We start from the raw sequence: 16,147 nt of genomic DNA, 5'->3' as shown, positions 1-16,147 counted from the left end.
GGTTTCACAGGTGGGGGAAACTGAGGCAGGATGAGTCAGTGTTTGAACTGGAACAGTGACAAGAACATTCTGCTTTCTGAGTCCCCCTCAGGCTGTGCCATTGGTCTTCTCAGCACCACAGGCAGTTAACAGGACTCTGCAGGGCAGGACAGGGAAGAACCTGGAGAAGTCCTTGTTCAAGCAGAAAGTGTAGTTGGGCAAGAGAATTAGGAAGGAGGGAAATGGAAGCTGGAAATTGTTTTGGATGTATCAGTGCCATGCAGGCTTGGGGGTGCTCACACAACCCCTGTGCACTGCCTGTGGCTGCAGGGACTGACCCTGCAGGGTTAAATCACCTGCATGTCTCAGCCTGGATTTCCTTGCTGACATCCCAGTGCTGAATTTCATCATTTCTCCAGAGGGGAGCGTGTGAGATGCCATTAACACCATGGGACGTATGCCAAGTAGGTTTAAGAGGAGCCTGTTGTGGAATATAGTTTGCCTATGTTAAGGTAAAGCCCTTTGGCAGCTCTGATTAATCTTCAAGAAAAAAAACAACAACAACAAAAAACACTTGAACACAGAGCAGCAAAACTGTTTTCTGGACGTGGGCCCAGTTCTTGCTTTGGAGTAACGGAGGCCTTGCCTCCTCATTTCTAAAGAAACATGTGTTGGTGGTCCCTGGGCCCCAGCAGGCAGGTGTGGAGCTGTACAGGTTGTGATCACCACAACAAGCAGTTCCTTAGCATTTCCCACCAGAGATTCTGTGCCCAGTAGGGAGAATTACAGTCTGAAGCATTAATGGCCCTATTTAAAGGACAATCTGTGAGAGAAGGTTTCTTGACTGCAGAAATGGAAAGAGGCCCCCTATCCCTGTCTCTTTTCTTTTCCAGAACATTTGCCCCATTGTTTCAGAATAAAAAGAGTTTCCCCCAGTAATCCAGGGCTTCTCCATGCTGATTAGCAGTCAGATCACTGTTTGCATGCTGTAACACACATGAAAGAGCTGCATTTCTTCTGCTCAAGCTGCAGGTGGTTTCTTCAGCGGAAACAAAAAGCTTGGGAGGGCAGTGCTTTCCTGACTGGGAATTCAGGGTGCAGAACAAGAGCTTGTGAAAATGCTCCTTCTTAAAATGTGTACTCCCAATTGCCTGGCCAGGGCAGGATTTTCATCCTGAAAAATGCTTGATTTATCTGCGTAGCAGGTTGATGTACCTGGATGCCAGGTACCCACTAAAGCCACTCTCTCACTCTCCCCTCTGTAACTGGACAGAGGAGAGAGGAAAAAAGCTTCTGGAAGGTTCTAAGAGAAGCCACCCCTGTAGCCCCCTCCCCACTACCAAAACCCAACCACAGAAACCTCACTACAACCTGTAAATAGAATTTACTATTGCTGTTCCTTCTGCTGTACTGAGTACCCTGAAAGCTGGATGCTTCTTGATTTGGGTAAACTGCATGCCAGGCGAACATGCTGCTACCTTTTTATAGTATAATAACAGGAGAATTATTTGCCTTTTTGTTCCAGTTTCCCTACGTAACTCCAGCTCCACACGAGCCAGTGAAGACGCTGAGGAGTTTGGTGAATATCCGCAAAGACTCTCTCCGGCTTGTGAGGTACCCACATTGCCTGGACCTTTCATTTTATTCAACCCACAGCCAAAATGTATTGATAAGATTTTGGAGAATAGCTGATTTCCAGATCCTTGTTGCTTGTTATGTCCAAAGGTTCCTGCATTCCTTTGTGATCAGAGCTTTCAAGTGGTTCATATGCTCCTTATCCAAACAATCTGTTTTTAAACAGGACCAGTGATGTGTCTGTCTCTGCAGGACAGGCTGGAGTGGTAAACAAAGCCCTGAAGTCAGAACAGAAGATATTAGTCAGGTCAATAAACCCTACAGACAGATTCCTTCCTGCATTCCTGTGCAAGAAGAAGACAGAAAAGAGCTGATTCTGGAGCGAGCCACAGGCCAGGAAGATTGATTGGTCTAGAGTGAAACTTCCTCAGGTTTCTCCTGCTGCCAGGATAAAGGTGTTTAGGTGGCTTGTGTCCCATGCACAGGGCAAGGAGGGCTGGATAAGTCATGGAGATCTGTTACCTCTCACTGCTCCACACCGAGATCCAAAGCAGCATAGCTGGATTAAACGCTGGCTCGTGCTGGGATCTGCAGCTGCCCCCTTTCCAACAGATGGCTGAGGTGCAGGGCCCAGCACACAGTGCTTTGTTTGGGTCTGAGCACTGGGCTCGTGTCCAGGCAGAGCATTTCCCAACGATCCTGGAGTCGCACTGGGTTGTGCGTTCCAGGCTCTGGCAGGGCTCCAGCTGCAGCTCCCGGCCAAGGTGGCTCTGGGAGCGTGGATGTAACGTGAGCAGTTTGAGTCATAACCACACAAACCCCTCAGCCTGGTTTGATGTGAAAACTCAAGGTCGGTTTTGTTTTGTTTTTGTTTTGTTTTGTTTTGTTTTTAATCGGCAAAACCTGTGGTTCCAAAACTGATTGAACAGGAAAAGAGGGAAGAACTTCCAAAAAAGTCACCATTGATAAACAGCTCTGAATGTTTTCCAGCTGAGGGGTGAGGGGTACTTCTCTAGGACAAAGTTGCTTTCCTCACATGCTTGCAGTGGAAAGGGTATTTGGTTCTCCCTGCAGGCATCCACATTAGCAGTGTGACATCTCTCAGAAGCCAAATGGGAAGTGGCTTTTTCCCTGGGAGTGGCCTTGCTGTGAAAGGAGCAGTTGTTGAGGTTTATTACACGTGGTCCTGCCATTCTGCTTTCTGTACTCACACATCCCATTCTCCCAAGCAGAGTTGCAGCTCTCTGGACTATTTGGAATGTAATGAACATGCACCTTGACAGTGTCCAGGTTTGCATCCATCTGATTCCTGGCACTGTCAGTTCATTTTCTGCCTCACGAGCTCTCACAGGCCCTTGTGCTGCTGCTGCTCTGTCAGTGCTGACACTGCCAGCATGACTCGATTTAATTTTGCACTGATGTAGACCCAAAATGGGATTTTAATTGCCAGTCCCCAAGGGTACATTCTGTCTCGTGCTTTTCTCATGTTCTGGACTAGAGGCATTTCCTTCCCCTCTCTCGGCATGTAAGGACACTTTGTGCCCTCTCCAGCTTGGCTTCTTCACAACCAGTGGTTGAGGTTTGCACATTCTTTCCAGAACTATTTAATTTACCACATCCTCCACCCAATAAAATGATGCTGAGCTGAATGTCCAGGTGTAAGGTGGGTTCTGATGGTAAAGCCCTCATAAGCTTTTGAGTTTTTGGTAGAATCTCAGCATGGTTTGGGTTGAAAAGGACTTTAAAGATCATCTTGTTCCAAGCCCTGCCATGGGCAGGGACACCTTCCAGCAGCCCAGGTTGCTCCAAGCCCTGTCCAACCTGGCCTTGGACACTTCCAGGGAATGGGGCAGCCACAGCTGCTCTGGGCAACCTGTGCCAGGGCCTCACCCACCCTCACAGGGAAGAGTTTTTTCCTCATGTGTAATCTAAACCTATTCTCTGTCAGTTTGAAGCCATTTCCCTTGTCCTGTCCTTCCAGGCCCTTGTCCAAAGTCCTTCTCCAGCTCTCTTGGAGCCCCTTTAGGCACTGGAAGGGGCTCTGATGTCTCCCTGGAGCCTTCTCCAGGTTGAACAACCCCATCTGTCTTGGCCTGTCCTCATAGGAGAGGTGCCATGGAGGGGTATGGGGAAATGTCCACTCTGAGCTTCCTGACAAGCTCTGACCAGACAAAATCCCGAGCTCTGCCAAATCCTGAGTATTTACAGCGGCTTTGGAGAGCAACAATAAACCTGTGGGTATTGGTGTTGAAGTTCTGAGTCTTTGACATCTCATGTGTTTTCTATCTTTGGAGAAGGGTAGCAGGAATTTTGCTGTTAAGCATTAACAGAGAAAGAATTCCTTGTGTCTGTCTTGTCTCCCATGTTTGGCCTTAGATCAGAAGCTTTATTTCAGAGCTGCAGTACCTGAGGGACTGGTACTGGCTGTTCACTCTTACCCTGGAAGCACTTCCAGTTGCAGGAGGAAGATCAACTCATTGCACAATGTGTTTTGTGGAAAAGTCGCACTGTGGGACAGCCTCTCTGCTTCAGTGTGGGCTCTGGGATTTGTATCTCATCGTGGAACAAAAGTGTTGAAGGAAGCAGCAGCTGTAGTGGTTTGGGAATGTGTCTGAAGCAGCAGGAATATCATGGAGAATAGAGAAACCACTGAGAGTGGCCTGAGAGGTGGATGAGGGGCCAAGGGGAGACAGGTGAGTTGCTGTGAGAAAGGAAATCCCTTCTCTTCCCTCTCCAGCAGAGCAGAGATAACTCTGATCCCTGGAGCTGTTCATCCCATGGTAGTAGGAGGTGAGGGGCTGGGACTGCCTGTTCTGCAGCCCTGGAGAGTGTTGAACTGGACAGATCTCTGCAGAACCCCCAAACATGTAAAGCCTCTGTTTGATGATGATGTCCCCCATGCAAGTCAGTGCTGTAGGGATGTGACTAGTTCTTCCTTCATTTAACCCTGCTCTAACCCTGGGTGATGCAGATCTCACAGTACTGAGTCAAGCAATACTTAATATTTATCCTGCATGTCTACTGAGTTGTTGGCCAAACCTTTTAATCTCCTCAAAGGATGGAATTGTGTTTGACTCAGCCTAGTTCTAAAAAATTGTCGTGGCTGCTGTTAATGGCATGTTTATGTTTTAATTCTTTAACAGACAAACAAAAAGTTCCAGCACTTCCAATGTTTTATCCAGGAGTGATGTCAGATCAGGTGGCCTCGGCTCCCTTGGTCATCCTGCTTTTGCCTTTTCCATCCAAACGCTGGATCAGCTCTTTGTTCCCAAAGGTGGTCAGTCTCTTTGCTCTGTACACGTGACTGTGAAGGCTCTGTGATGCACCTCTGTGCATGACCCCAAAGGCACACCCAGCAAAGTCACTGGTTCCTAACTGTGCATGCATCTGTGACCACCTCACATCAACACTGTCTGCAGGGCTCAATGTCTGCTGTAATCTTCAGGTGCAGGTGGAGACAGAAGAGCTCTTGAAGCACCTGAACCACTCCTGAGCCACCCCCTTGTCTGCCACGTCCCTTGCAAAGAAAGAAGGAATGCAGAGTGTGTGATTTTTGTCATGTTACTCCCCTGATGTTACATCCCACCATTCCTGCACCTTAAGATGGGACATGAGATGTCTCTGCCTCTCAAAGTATGCACCAAAGTCACCTTAGCTTGTTCCTTGAGCCAGTTACCAGCTGGCAGAGCAGCCTGTGCAGTGTTTTCTCACCTGAACTCCTTGTTCTCTGGTGTGTCATAGAATCCCAGCATGGTTTGGGTTGGGAAGGACCTTAAAGCTCATCCCCTGCCATGGGCAGGGACACCTTCCACTAGCCCAGGTTGCTCCAAACCCCATCCAACCTGGCCTTGGACACTTCCAGGGAATGGGGCATCACAGCTTCTCTGGGCAACCTGTGCCAGGGCCTCCACACCCTTACAGGGAAGCATTTTTCCCTAATATCCCATCTATCCCTGCCCTCTGGCAGTGGGAAACCATTCCCCCTCGTCCTGTCATCACAGGCTCTTGTAAATAGTCTCTCTCCATCTTTTCTGTGGGCTCCCTCCAGGTCCTGGAAGGCTGTGAATGATTTTCTTGCCCTCCAGCACCAGGATGTTGGATGGGAAGACACAAGCACAGCCTTGCTGTGACTGTCACTGTTTAGGGACATGTGCCTTGTCCCCTGTTCCCCTGATGCTGCTCCAGGCAGACAGGACTCGGACTCTCCGACATCCCGTGTATCCTCCAGGAACCTCCTCTGCAGGCACTGCAGTTGGTAGTGGCCCCTCAGTGGTTTCCCAGGGCAACAGATCTGTTCCAGTCTGGGTTTAACCCCTTTTCTTCTTGGAAGGATGGAGGCACATTTTGAGTGCCTGCAGGGAGGTGCAGAGTTGGGATCAGGAGGGTGATCTGGGATGCTTTTTGTGACTTCCTGAGAAGATGAAACAGGCAGTGGTTGTATTAATGACATGCTGCTTCTGTGTGAGCTGCCCCCCACCCCAGGTCTCCCACCATGTTACCTGGGGCTGTTACAGGTGCCTTGGTCTGTGTTGTCCATCTGTAGCTCACACCTGTGCTGGGCACCTCTATTTAAATCCTCCCTGTACACCAGGTGGGTCTGTGAAGCACTTTCATCAGTGCTTTCCTGCAAGGGTCCTGGTTCTCCCTCCCTGCTTCTTCTGGAAGAAGTGGCAAGTCTGTCATAGCCTGGATCCTTCTCTGCCAACCTCAGATCAACAGAGAGCAGCAAGAGATAACTCACAGAAACTTGTGCTGCTTTCTTGACACGTAAAACATGTGAGTGGATTGTTGCCATCTGTGTTCTTGGGTCAGTCCAGCACAAAATGTTGCTGCTCTCCTGTGTGTTTTCCAGGCAGACCTTCCCTGCTGCCCAGACTGTTTCTTCTTTACAGCCTTCGAGTGCCATGATTTTATTCTTTGAATGCAGCCAGCTTGTATGAAAATACCATTTTGCTCTGTGCTGTGTGTTTTGTCCAGGCTGCTGCAGGTGTTCAGACTCTCAGTTTTGGGGATATGTCTTTTTTATACTGGCATGTTGGGTGTATTTAGCTTGATTTGCTGTTCTGATCTCGGTGAACCTCGGGCAAAAGTCTTGTTTGGAGCTCTCCAAGCCCTTCAGACAGGAATGCTGTGTGAGCTATAGTGGTTCACTTGGGGTTACATTAGTGCAAGTGCATGCCTTGGGCATTTGATTATATTGCTCTTAAATTTCATTTTGCACCTTCTATATTAAATTGCTGAAGCTGAACATTTCACTCTTGTTTGGCGTGGTGTTAAGTAAAATTCATGCTGGAACCCTCTTAATTAGGCAGCAGTTATTATATGTCAGTGAACTCGGTAAATAAGGATTCCCTTGACAATTTTTACATTGAATTATGGAGGTATGCCTGGCACATTTCTGAGTATTTTTGACAGTACAGCCTATTCATCCAGGCTGTTTAATGAGGGGAGAGTCTGACTGGTACTGTGAAGTCAGAGACAGTGCCAAGCTTTTCCTGAATAGTTCAGCTGCTTGGCTTTGACCCAGGAATCGTGGCAATTAAGGTAACACTAATAAACAAGTGGGGCTGGAGCTGGGTGACAAATTGAGTGCTGTTACACCTCTCAAAGTCAAACCTGCTGCCTCCACCCTTCCCACACGGTGCCTGAGCTCACGGTGGTGCCTGTGGTCCTGGGCTTACACTGGGATTTGAACTTATGTGTAAGGATGTGGTGCTGCCCTGCCAGTGATTCACATCCATTTGTCTGTTGCTCTGCTTTTCGAGGCAGGGAGATCTTGGTCTCTTCAGCTGGAGAAGAGGAGGCCGAGGTCAGACCTCGCTGGGGTCTGCAGCTCCTCCCGAGGGGCAGCTCCGATCCCTGCTCTGTGGGAGCAGAAACAGGACCTGAGGGAATGGCTGGAGCTGTGCCCGGGGAGGTTTAGGATGGATCTCAGGACAAGGTCCTTCCCCCAGAGGGTGGTTGGCACTGAACAGGCTCCCCAGGGCAGTGGGCACAGCCCTAAGGCTGCCAGAGCTCCAGGAGTGTTTGGACAATGCTCTCAGGGACAGGGTGGGATTGTTGGGGTGTCCTGGGCAGGGCCAGGAGTTGGACTCAGTGATCCTTGTGAGTCCCTTCCAACTCAGGTTTATTCTATCATTCTGTGATCTTCTCATGGAGTGTTGTGTTGGCTGTTTGTTCCAGGATCTCTGGTGTCCCTGGCCACTCCTGGCACACTGTAACTCCCCACTGCCCTGGACCTTGCTTCAAACCTCCTTCTTCACCAGCTCTGTGACCTGCCTTTTGCTGCAGCAGGGAGGAGTAACCCTGGGCAGTGGTGATCACACCATGGCATCCAGTTTGCAGTAGCCCACAGCCAAGTCATGGCTCATTTTGATGTTAATTAAAATAACTTCTAAACTCATTCTTGTATTGGTTATTGTGTGTCTGCTGTGCACTTGGATGTGTTAATTTTTGTTCAGACAGTAAACACGTGCAAGCTCCAGTCCTTCACAGCATCAGAGCTTTAGGTGATCATTTGTACATTTAAAGGTATTTAAAATTCCTGTATTCAGATGCTTTCCAGGCTGAATATCATCCTCTGTGTGACACTGCAGGTACCTTTTGTTGAGCTTCAGGAGTTCTTTGTATTACACAAACCTTGGTTTTTTTGTCTGTCAGGCACTGTTTCATTTGCAGTGTTCAAAGAATTAGGTTTTAGGTTTCCCATGCCCATGCAGGACTTCTTTAGCCCAAATACTGAGCCTGATATGAAGACTTAAATGGAAGGAGAATGTTTCTTCTCCTCAGGGTTTGACATTCAAGGTTTCCCTTTCTTGTCTCATTCTGTGTCCTGGCCCTGTAAGGCTGGGTGAGATCCCTCAACACCACTGTTACACTTTAATTACTCCAGTGAAATCTTGGAAGAACCTTCCTCAGGGGAAGGAATGGAGATCTCCTGGGAAGCCTGAAGTGGAAGCCCACGGTGCCCTGCCTGCCCCAAACACCTGGGGAGTCTGGAGTACTCTTGTCCTGATCTCTGGAGTGATCTTGGTGATATCTCATAAATGCTTATTCTAATCCTCTGGCACTGTCTTTCAGGTATAAAGATGATGTTGACAGTCCTACAGAGGAGAATGGGAAGCAGAAGGTGCTGTACAGCCTGGAGTTCACCTTCGACGCAGATGCCCGTGTTGCCATCACAATCTACTGCCAGGCCACGGAGGAGTTTGTTGGTGGCATGGCAGTGTAAGTCTTGGGCTTGTGGGAGTGTGGAGGGGCACAGGAGCTGTGGTGGATGAGCTGTCAGACATCAGTCACCCCTGAGGCTGTGCTGCCACAGATGGTGGGGGGGGAAATCTCCTCCTTTTCTGTGTGGTTTTATGTATTCTGATAACCCTGAATATTACTTTCACTTCCCTCACACAGACAATACCTTGTCTCGTTCCCTTTTTGATTTGGTTTTAGGGTGTAGGGCAACTATTCTGTGTGCAGCAAAGGGGGGGAACTCATAACTGTTCTGTCAACAAGATGTTCTATGAAATTAAAAAAAGCATCCCTTCCCTTCAAATACCACCTGTTTTTTCCCAGGTCACCTAATTCACTGCATTTCTGCATGTGGGCCACCAAAGCAGAGTTCAGTCTGACATTTACAGAGTGAATCTGTAGAACTGAAGCCCTCCCAAAGCCCCTTTTGGGATAAATGGCCACCTCAACACAGGCTGTTGGGAGATGGGAGAGGATTTACTCCCTGAAACCCTGTGTTTCCTGCCAAGTACACCTTGGATTAGCTGTGAAAAGAACGGTCAAAATATCATCTGTGGGGTCTTTCTCACATCCTGGTAGTACATCCCTACAGATTTTAAACCCTTTTTATCTAAACCAGCACATTTAGACCATTCCAGTCAACACCATATCCCATGAAAAAGTCAGTCAACACCATATCCCCTCTCTCTGTTAAGAGCAAAGGTGGCTGGATGTGCTCTGCCTGGTGTGAGTTGGGTACATGTGAGCTGCTGGTATGGGAATGGCAGACTTCCAGTGGCCATGGGACAAGGAATTCCATTTGCTCCATGGGCAAAGGAAGGTTCAGGCTGCAGAAGCTCTTGGCTTCCTCTGGTAGAGGCTTTTGGCTGAGCAGTGGCTCCTGGATGTAGTGCTGATGGCTTCTGCAGTGATGCTCTGGAGCTGGGGCTGAACTTATCCTCGACTGAAGGGACCTGCAGAGGTTCCAACAGGGAGAAATGTGTATGGCAGGCCATAAAATGGCTTCTGTGTTTTATGCACAGTATAAATATCCCACTAAAGTTCAATGAGTAGTGTATTTTTAGAAACGAGACAAGCTCAATTCTCCAGGTATGCATTCCTTCAAACTGGAGGATGTCCTGATCCAGAATGTTCCCTTCCTTTCCCTTCTTCTGTTGCAGCCTATGGCTACCTCTGCTTTGGGGAGGCAATAAATGAGCTCCTTTAAAAGTGCTTGGAAAATATCCCTTGACAAACTCTGAAAACACTTTCTGTTTAGATCCAGCTTTTCCTGAGCAGAGCTGAATGCAGCAGGATGCCTTAGAAATCCTGATAAAGTTTCCATGTTCTGTCTCTTAGGTCCTTAGGTTTCCTGTGAATTTAGTGCTAGTGAAGGTGTTGGAATGGCAGCCTTGGAGATTGAAGTCCTCTTTTCCTAACACAGGTACAATGTGGAGAGGTGGCCAGTGTCCCTTGTGCTGCCCTGCAGTGCTCCCTGGTTTTTGACCTTAGAGGGAAACAATCCATGGGCTAACGGGGAGAACTGAGGGTCTCTATGGCCAGGGTGGATGTATTTACATTGCCAGACTTCAGCCATGGCTCAGATCAGCAAAGGCTTGGCTTAAATAGTTGATTTTAATCTTGTTTTGTGTATTCACCTGTTGGTTCACCTCGAAGGAGAACTTGTCATTGTTCATTGACAATGAAACATCTGCATTTACAACTCGGTGTCAGCTTCATGTCAAACCTTGTGCTACATTTTTTGTGCTACAGTCTGTGAAGAATATCTGTGTAGTTTAAAATCTATTTTTTTCAGACTTGTGCTTTTCCATTTTACGCCAAAATGGCAAAACCCCAAAGTTACTCTAAAAAGAAACATCTTTTATTCTTTTTTTTACCCTGTGTCTTGAACCAGGCAGTGTTGGGCTGGAATTGCAGCTGAAATCACCCAAGACCAGCAGTTTTTGATCTTGTTGGTTAAACTGCTCATGCTGGACTCTTAAGAGACTGTCTTGTCAAGTTGTGCCTTGGATAATAATTGCTTAATGGAAGTATTTTAGTTACCAAAGATAACTGTTTCTGAACAGAGCGTGTTTTCAGTCCTCTGTAGCTGGTAGCTCTCCCCTCAGAACTTGGTTGGTTGGAGGGGGAAAACACAGTTTCTGGTTCTTGTTTTCATTAATTCAGTGCCATGCACTGAGCCAGTGACTGTCACCAGTCTGTTCTTCTAACCTTGTGCAGCAAACACGAGCTACCCAATGGCTTTGAAACGAAATTTGAACAATTCCTAGGCAGAGTTTCTGAAAGTTAACGCATCTGTCAACTTCAAAGAATTTTCTTAAAGTGTGAATTTTTAATCCACCCTGTCCATGGTTCACGGAGAGAGGGATCTCTGTTAGATGGCAGAGGAGAAGCCTGTGTTTGTGAACCCTCTGCATGAAACCAGGATCAGCAGGGATTTCCCCACTAACAATGTGTAGCTGATGGTTCTGTGCTGCCCTGCTGGGGTGGCAGCAGCCCCTGGTGCACTAAACCTTCTCAAAAGCCAAAGCACCCACGTTCAGCTCTTGCTTCCACTGCTGGCCCTTTATCTATTAAATCCTACTTTCATTTTCCCGTAGCACAGGAGTGATGGCCTGTCTGTCTCTGCTCTGGAGTTCTTGGGTCAATTAAATGTCACACAAGTGTGGGGTGCAGAAGCCAGGGAACCTTTTGGAAGGCATGATCCTGATTTCATGCAGATGTGTAGGTAATAAGGGCTGGGGGAAGCAAGATACAAATATAGGCTTTATAAGCTGCTTTAATTCAACCCAGGCTCTTTTCCCATGTGGAAGTGGCTCCCGAAGCACGTCTTGGGGCTAGTGCAGCTGCCCAAGTAGGCACCTCTGCTTCTCTGGATTCGCTGGCTGCTAGTGAAAAAACCTTTTGAAGCTCTGATTTCAGCTTTGCAAAGCAATTCTGTAAGGGCAGTGCTATAATTACTTGGATTTACTCTTTTCAAATTCTAGTGGAAAAAAAAAAAAATCTGGGCTGCATTCTTAGAGCTCCGAGTGGAGCGAGTGCATTTTCAGTGCACTAACAGGAATGCAGCTTTCCCTGCCTGGGCTGCTAGATTTTCCTTTTCCTCAATTTCTTTTGGTGCTACATTCAAGGAACAGTCATGTGCAAAAGCTGTACTGTGTATAAAATCAAAACTTTTCCTATTGCACTTGATTGGGATGAAGATGCCCTTTAAAACAAAGTGCACTTTTTTTTTTTTTCCACTCTCCTAAATCGAGTGCTAAATCCTAAAATGGGAGAAACTTTCTGGACCCTCGTGAAAAGCAGGAATTTTCTCCCAGCCTGCAGCATGGCTCCTCAGAAGTGCTAAACAAGTTATTCCTGCTTCTCTGCTGGGACAACCACTGATCCTGATAGTATCAGCGATCCTTCCTTAGAAACTCCTGCTAGGAACGTGGTTATGGTCATGCAGGTGGGGGGGGAGAGGAGGGAGGGCAGTTGGCTCTCACCTGGGAGCCACAATGCTGTGCCTTTGGGATGAGCTGGTGTCCATGGCCAAAGGGAATCCTTTCTGCAAGCCAGGGAGCTTCCTCCTGGAGTTATTTGGGCTCTGTTTAAAAGCTGGTGGCTTTATCAGTCCGTGCTGCCTGTGCTAACCTGTCCCAGAGGAGTGTTCAGCAGACCTTCCCAGGTCATTTTGCTCAGCTCTGCTGTTTCCTAGCGGAGATCTTGGGAACAGGGAGCTCCCAAGGGCTGCCTGCCCCTAGTCCTGAACTGTTGAACTCTGAGCTTCACAGGGAGCTGTGTCATCACTTCTGTGGGACCACAGCTGACCAGTAGAGTCTGATGGGGATGAATGTGTGGTGTTGGTGGTTATAGAGGTGTGTTTATCACCTCTCCAGCCCTGTGCCCAGGGAAGGTCCCCTGCACTTTTGGGTGCTAGTGCAGGTATCTTTAAAAGCCTCTTGGATGAAATGGGAATTTGTTTATATGTGGAGGGAACTGCTACTCTCACCTCTAAAATACCTTTTGCTTGATTCCTTTGTGGTGAGAATATAAAGAGTAAAACACATGAGTTCTCAGAGGACCAGCTGGTTCATCACCCCAGGGGTAACAGAGATCTGCTTATGCCCAGAGTCTCTTTAATGGCATGGAATTAGCACTGACCTGCCTCTGAACAGCTCAAGGCCCTCGATACCTTCGGTTTTATTTATTTTTCCAATTGTGCCCATTTTCTTTGGGTTTGGAATTTGGTGAAAACGCGGAGATGTATAAACTGTACATGAACTACTCACTAGTGATTGGCCCCAGGCATGTGATTTCCTTCCAGAGGAGAGGGGACTCTGCATTGCATTTCCATTGCAGGGCTTGTAGAGAATAATCAAAGGACTCCCAGTTCATAGCCTGCCTTCTGCAGTTCCTGGTTCACGAGGTGTCTTTGGGTTAGGAGACAAGTGTGGTTTTGGAGCAGGCCCAGAGACGTTCGTGTTTTCTTTTTGGGAGTGCTCTGTGAATGCATCCCTTCCTTCTCTGGCAAAAGCCTTGACGTGCACACTGTTAGCCTGTTCCTGGGAGGGCCCCTGGGACTCTCCCAGCTGCAGGTATCCTGCTGGATAGGAAGGATTGAGTAGTCCAAACGTGACAGCAGCGGTTGTTGCCTCGGGGCAGGGAGTCAGACCAACCCTTGGAGCTGGAAGCACTTAAAAGAGCCAGTTCTAAAGGCATGAGCAATCCAGGCAGATCAGCAGCTCATGATAAATATGACTTGAAGAGGTTTGAGTCTTGCAGCCCATTCTTCTGAAAAAGATCTTCCTTTTTGGACAGAAAAGGTTCTCTCCCATATCCCAGTGATGTTGCCAAGCTCTGTTTTCTCATTATAAAGAGAAAACAGAATGAAAATAGGTCAGTCTGGCTCTGCAATCCCTGCCCTTTTCAGGGCTATGCTGTTTGTGATGCTGATGGGCAAATGGGTATATTAGAAAAAGAAATCCCATTTCCTTGTTTGTTTTGCAGTGCCCACCACACTCATCACAAACATCCTCCCACGATCACTGCAATGCCTGGACTCTGCCATGATTCCCCGTTCTCCCTGCGTGTGGAAGTTGGAAGAGTTGGGGTCACAAAGTGAAATCCAACTCAGTGCATGGCTGTTTTGATCCAGGCCTGCGTAGGAGAGACAGAGGCACTCACGTATTCCTTTGGTTATTTAATGGCCTCTGTCTGTTCAGGGCCTTTGAAAGGTGCTCTTGCTGCTTTTGGCCGTGGGCTGTGGTGATTAATACGAACTCTTTGTGAAGAGATTTCTTCTGTGTGGAGAAGTCAGAGGCGAGCACTGGTTTTTATTGCTCGGCACAAGCCTTGACAGCTTTGATCCAGGCCCACACCAGTCCCCAGGGGAACACTGTGGTGTGCAAAGTTCACAGGCTGGAGAGCCAAATTCTATAGATTTCACGGAGCAGACAGACCCTCTGTCAGTGAAATGGGAGTTGTGGCCTTTGTGCCTCTCTGTGTGCTGGTGTGTGAGCTTTGAAGCGTGGTGCTCCCAGCAGCTCCAGGCACAGCTCTGCAGGGGCTGGACTGGGCTGTGGGCAGAAGGGTTTCAGCTGCATGGGGAGGTGTTTGGTTTTTCCTGGCTCAGTGCTGGAGGAAGCAGGAGGGGAGGAGAAGGCTGCCAAGGACTGCAGTGCACCACCTTAGCACCTGGTTAACCTCCAGACTCCTTGTGAGAGCCTCTCTGGGGTGGATCTTGTCTGACTGAGACCCAAGGCTGTGGCCTTCCTGTAGTTTGGTAGTGTTTCTTTTATCAGTAAAAATCACGTTGAGTTGAGGCATTTGTTCAACTTCCCTTTTCCCCAAAAGCAACCTGTGAGATCCTGGCCCAGAATGGAAGGGGAGTGAGCAGGTGGGAAAGAGAGGAGGGTCGGTGTGCTTGTTCCTCATCAACTCCTGGCCCCTTAGAACACCAGCAGAACATGACTGGCTCATCCCTCACCACCTGTAAGAGGATATGGAGCTTGCCAGGCAGTGGAAGTGGCAGTGGAAGAACTGGTTCCTGAGCACCCTCTAAGGCTCTCGTGTAACCCTGCCTTGTCCTCTCTTCACTGGAAATTGCCTGGAACATGCAGAGCTGCTGCTAAAGGAAGAGGACTCTTGTTTTGTCCACAGGCTCCTCAAAGCAGGGACTCTCTCAGATGTTTCTTGTCAGAGGTGTTACCTTGAGGCAGCCCTGGGGTGTGGTCACAGGGCCTCTCATGGGCTGGTTCTCTGATACACAGCAGGTTTTGGGAGTGGAAGGGTTTGACATGGGGGTGGAAGGAGTCATTGCAGAGTGTAAACTTTGGTCTGTGTGTGTCACACAGCTCACAGGAGGAGTTGAGCTGCATGAGCCCTGAGGGCAGAGCTGGGGGCTGCTGCTGCAGTCAGCACGTGTACCTTGTATTGCTGATGATTCTCATGCTGTCAGGGGTACCTGAACAAACAAACAGGTTTAAAATACAGTGACCAAGGATTTTTGTTTGGTCCTGACCTAATAGGACAGATCCCACTCACTTCTGCACTGTCCTGACCTTCCAGTGATCCCCAGGGGTGGTTTATTTTTTTGGAAGTCTCTCTGGATGGAGGCCTGGCCCAGTGCAGTCTGAGCAATAGCAGCTCAAACATTCAGCTTTCTCAGTCTTTATGCAGGGAGAGGCAGTGTGTTGCTCCTCTGCTGTCCTTTATTCTTTAATACATGCTCTCCTTTTCTGTAACACCTCTGCAGAGCTTCTCTGCTACTGCTTGCCTTGAGCCCCCAGCAGATAAGGAATGGAATAGAAGATTATAAAAACAGCAGATGCCAACCAAAGGGGCTGGGGATGGGCAGATGCCACTCAGACCCTGCTGTGCAGGACACTTGCTTTGTAACAGCTTGCCAAGTTGTCCTCCTGTGCAGCACAGGGAGTGTGTGCTTGTGCACAGAACCTGTGCATCACCCTGGAAAGCTGACTGATCTCTGGGACAATCTGGGCTCACCAGACTTCCAGGGAATTCCCTAACCCACTGGTGCTCAGCAGCCTCAGTGCTGGCTGCTGACTGGAGGTGTCCAGAGTTGACTCAGGGTGTTCAGATCAAGTCTGACAGTCACAGATCGAGTCTGACAGTCACAGATCAAGCTAGGCAATCACACACAGTCCAAGGCATAAAGCTCACTTGGTTCACCTGGGGAAGCCTCCTTAATAACTTGGTCATACTCTTCAGCTCAGAAGATCTGTGTGCCTGGTTTACTCCTTTTGCCCAGGGATAGTGAGAGCAGCAAGTCAATGTGAGTATTGTTCCTCCCTGTCCTCCTGGGAATAAGTGTTAATTGTTTTCCTGTTGTAGACTGGTTTGG

At 48.3% G+C, this 16,147-nt stretch overlaps 1 protein-coding gene across 3 annotated transcripts in view; it reads left to right on the top strand.

Annotated features, from left to right (window-relative positions):
* The window catches only part of MGRN1 (mahogunin ring finger 1), a 48,474-nt gene that overhangs the window by 8,740 nt on the left and 23,587 nt on the right, over positions 1 to 16,147 (top strand). For all 3 annotated transcript variants that reach the window (XM_050317679.1, XM_050317680.1, XM_050317681.1), the window contains exons 3-4: positions 1,505 to 1,593; positions 8,635 to 8,781. In XM_050317679.1, coding sequence (XP_050173636.1) covers positions 1,505 to 1,593; positions 8,635 to 8,781 — 236 coding nt within the window. The remainder of the gene's footprint in view (positions 1 to 1,504; positions 1,594 to 8,634; positions 8,782 to 16,147) is intronic.

The sequence above is a fragment of the Myiozetetes cayanensis genome, unplaced genomic scaffold (assembly GCF_022539395.1).
Source record: "Myiozetetes cayanensis isolate MyiCay16 unplaced genomic scaffold, myiCay2020 scf20-37, whole genome shotgun sequence".
NCBI lineage: Eukaryota > Metazoa > Chordata > Aves > Passeriformes > Tyrannidae > Myiozetetes > Myiozetetes cayanensis.
This window is presented reverse-complemented; position numbering and strand designations above follow the sequence as displayed.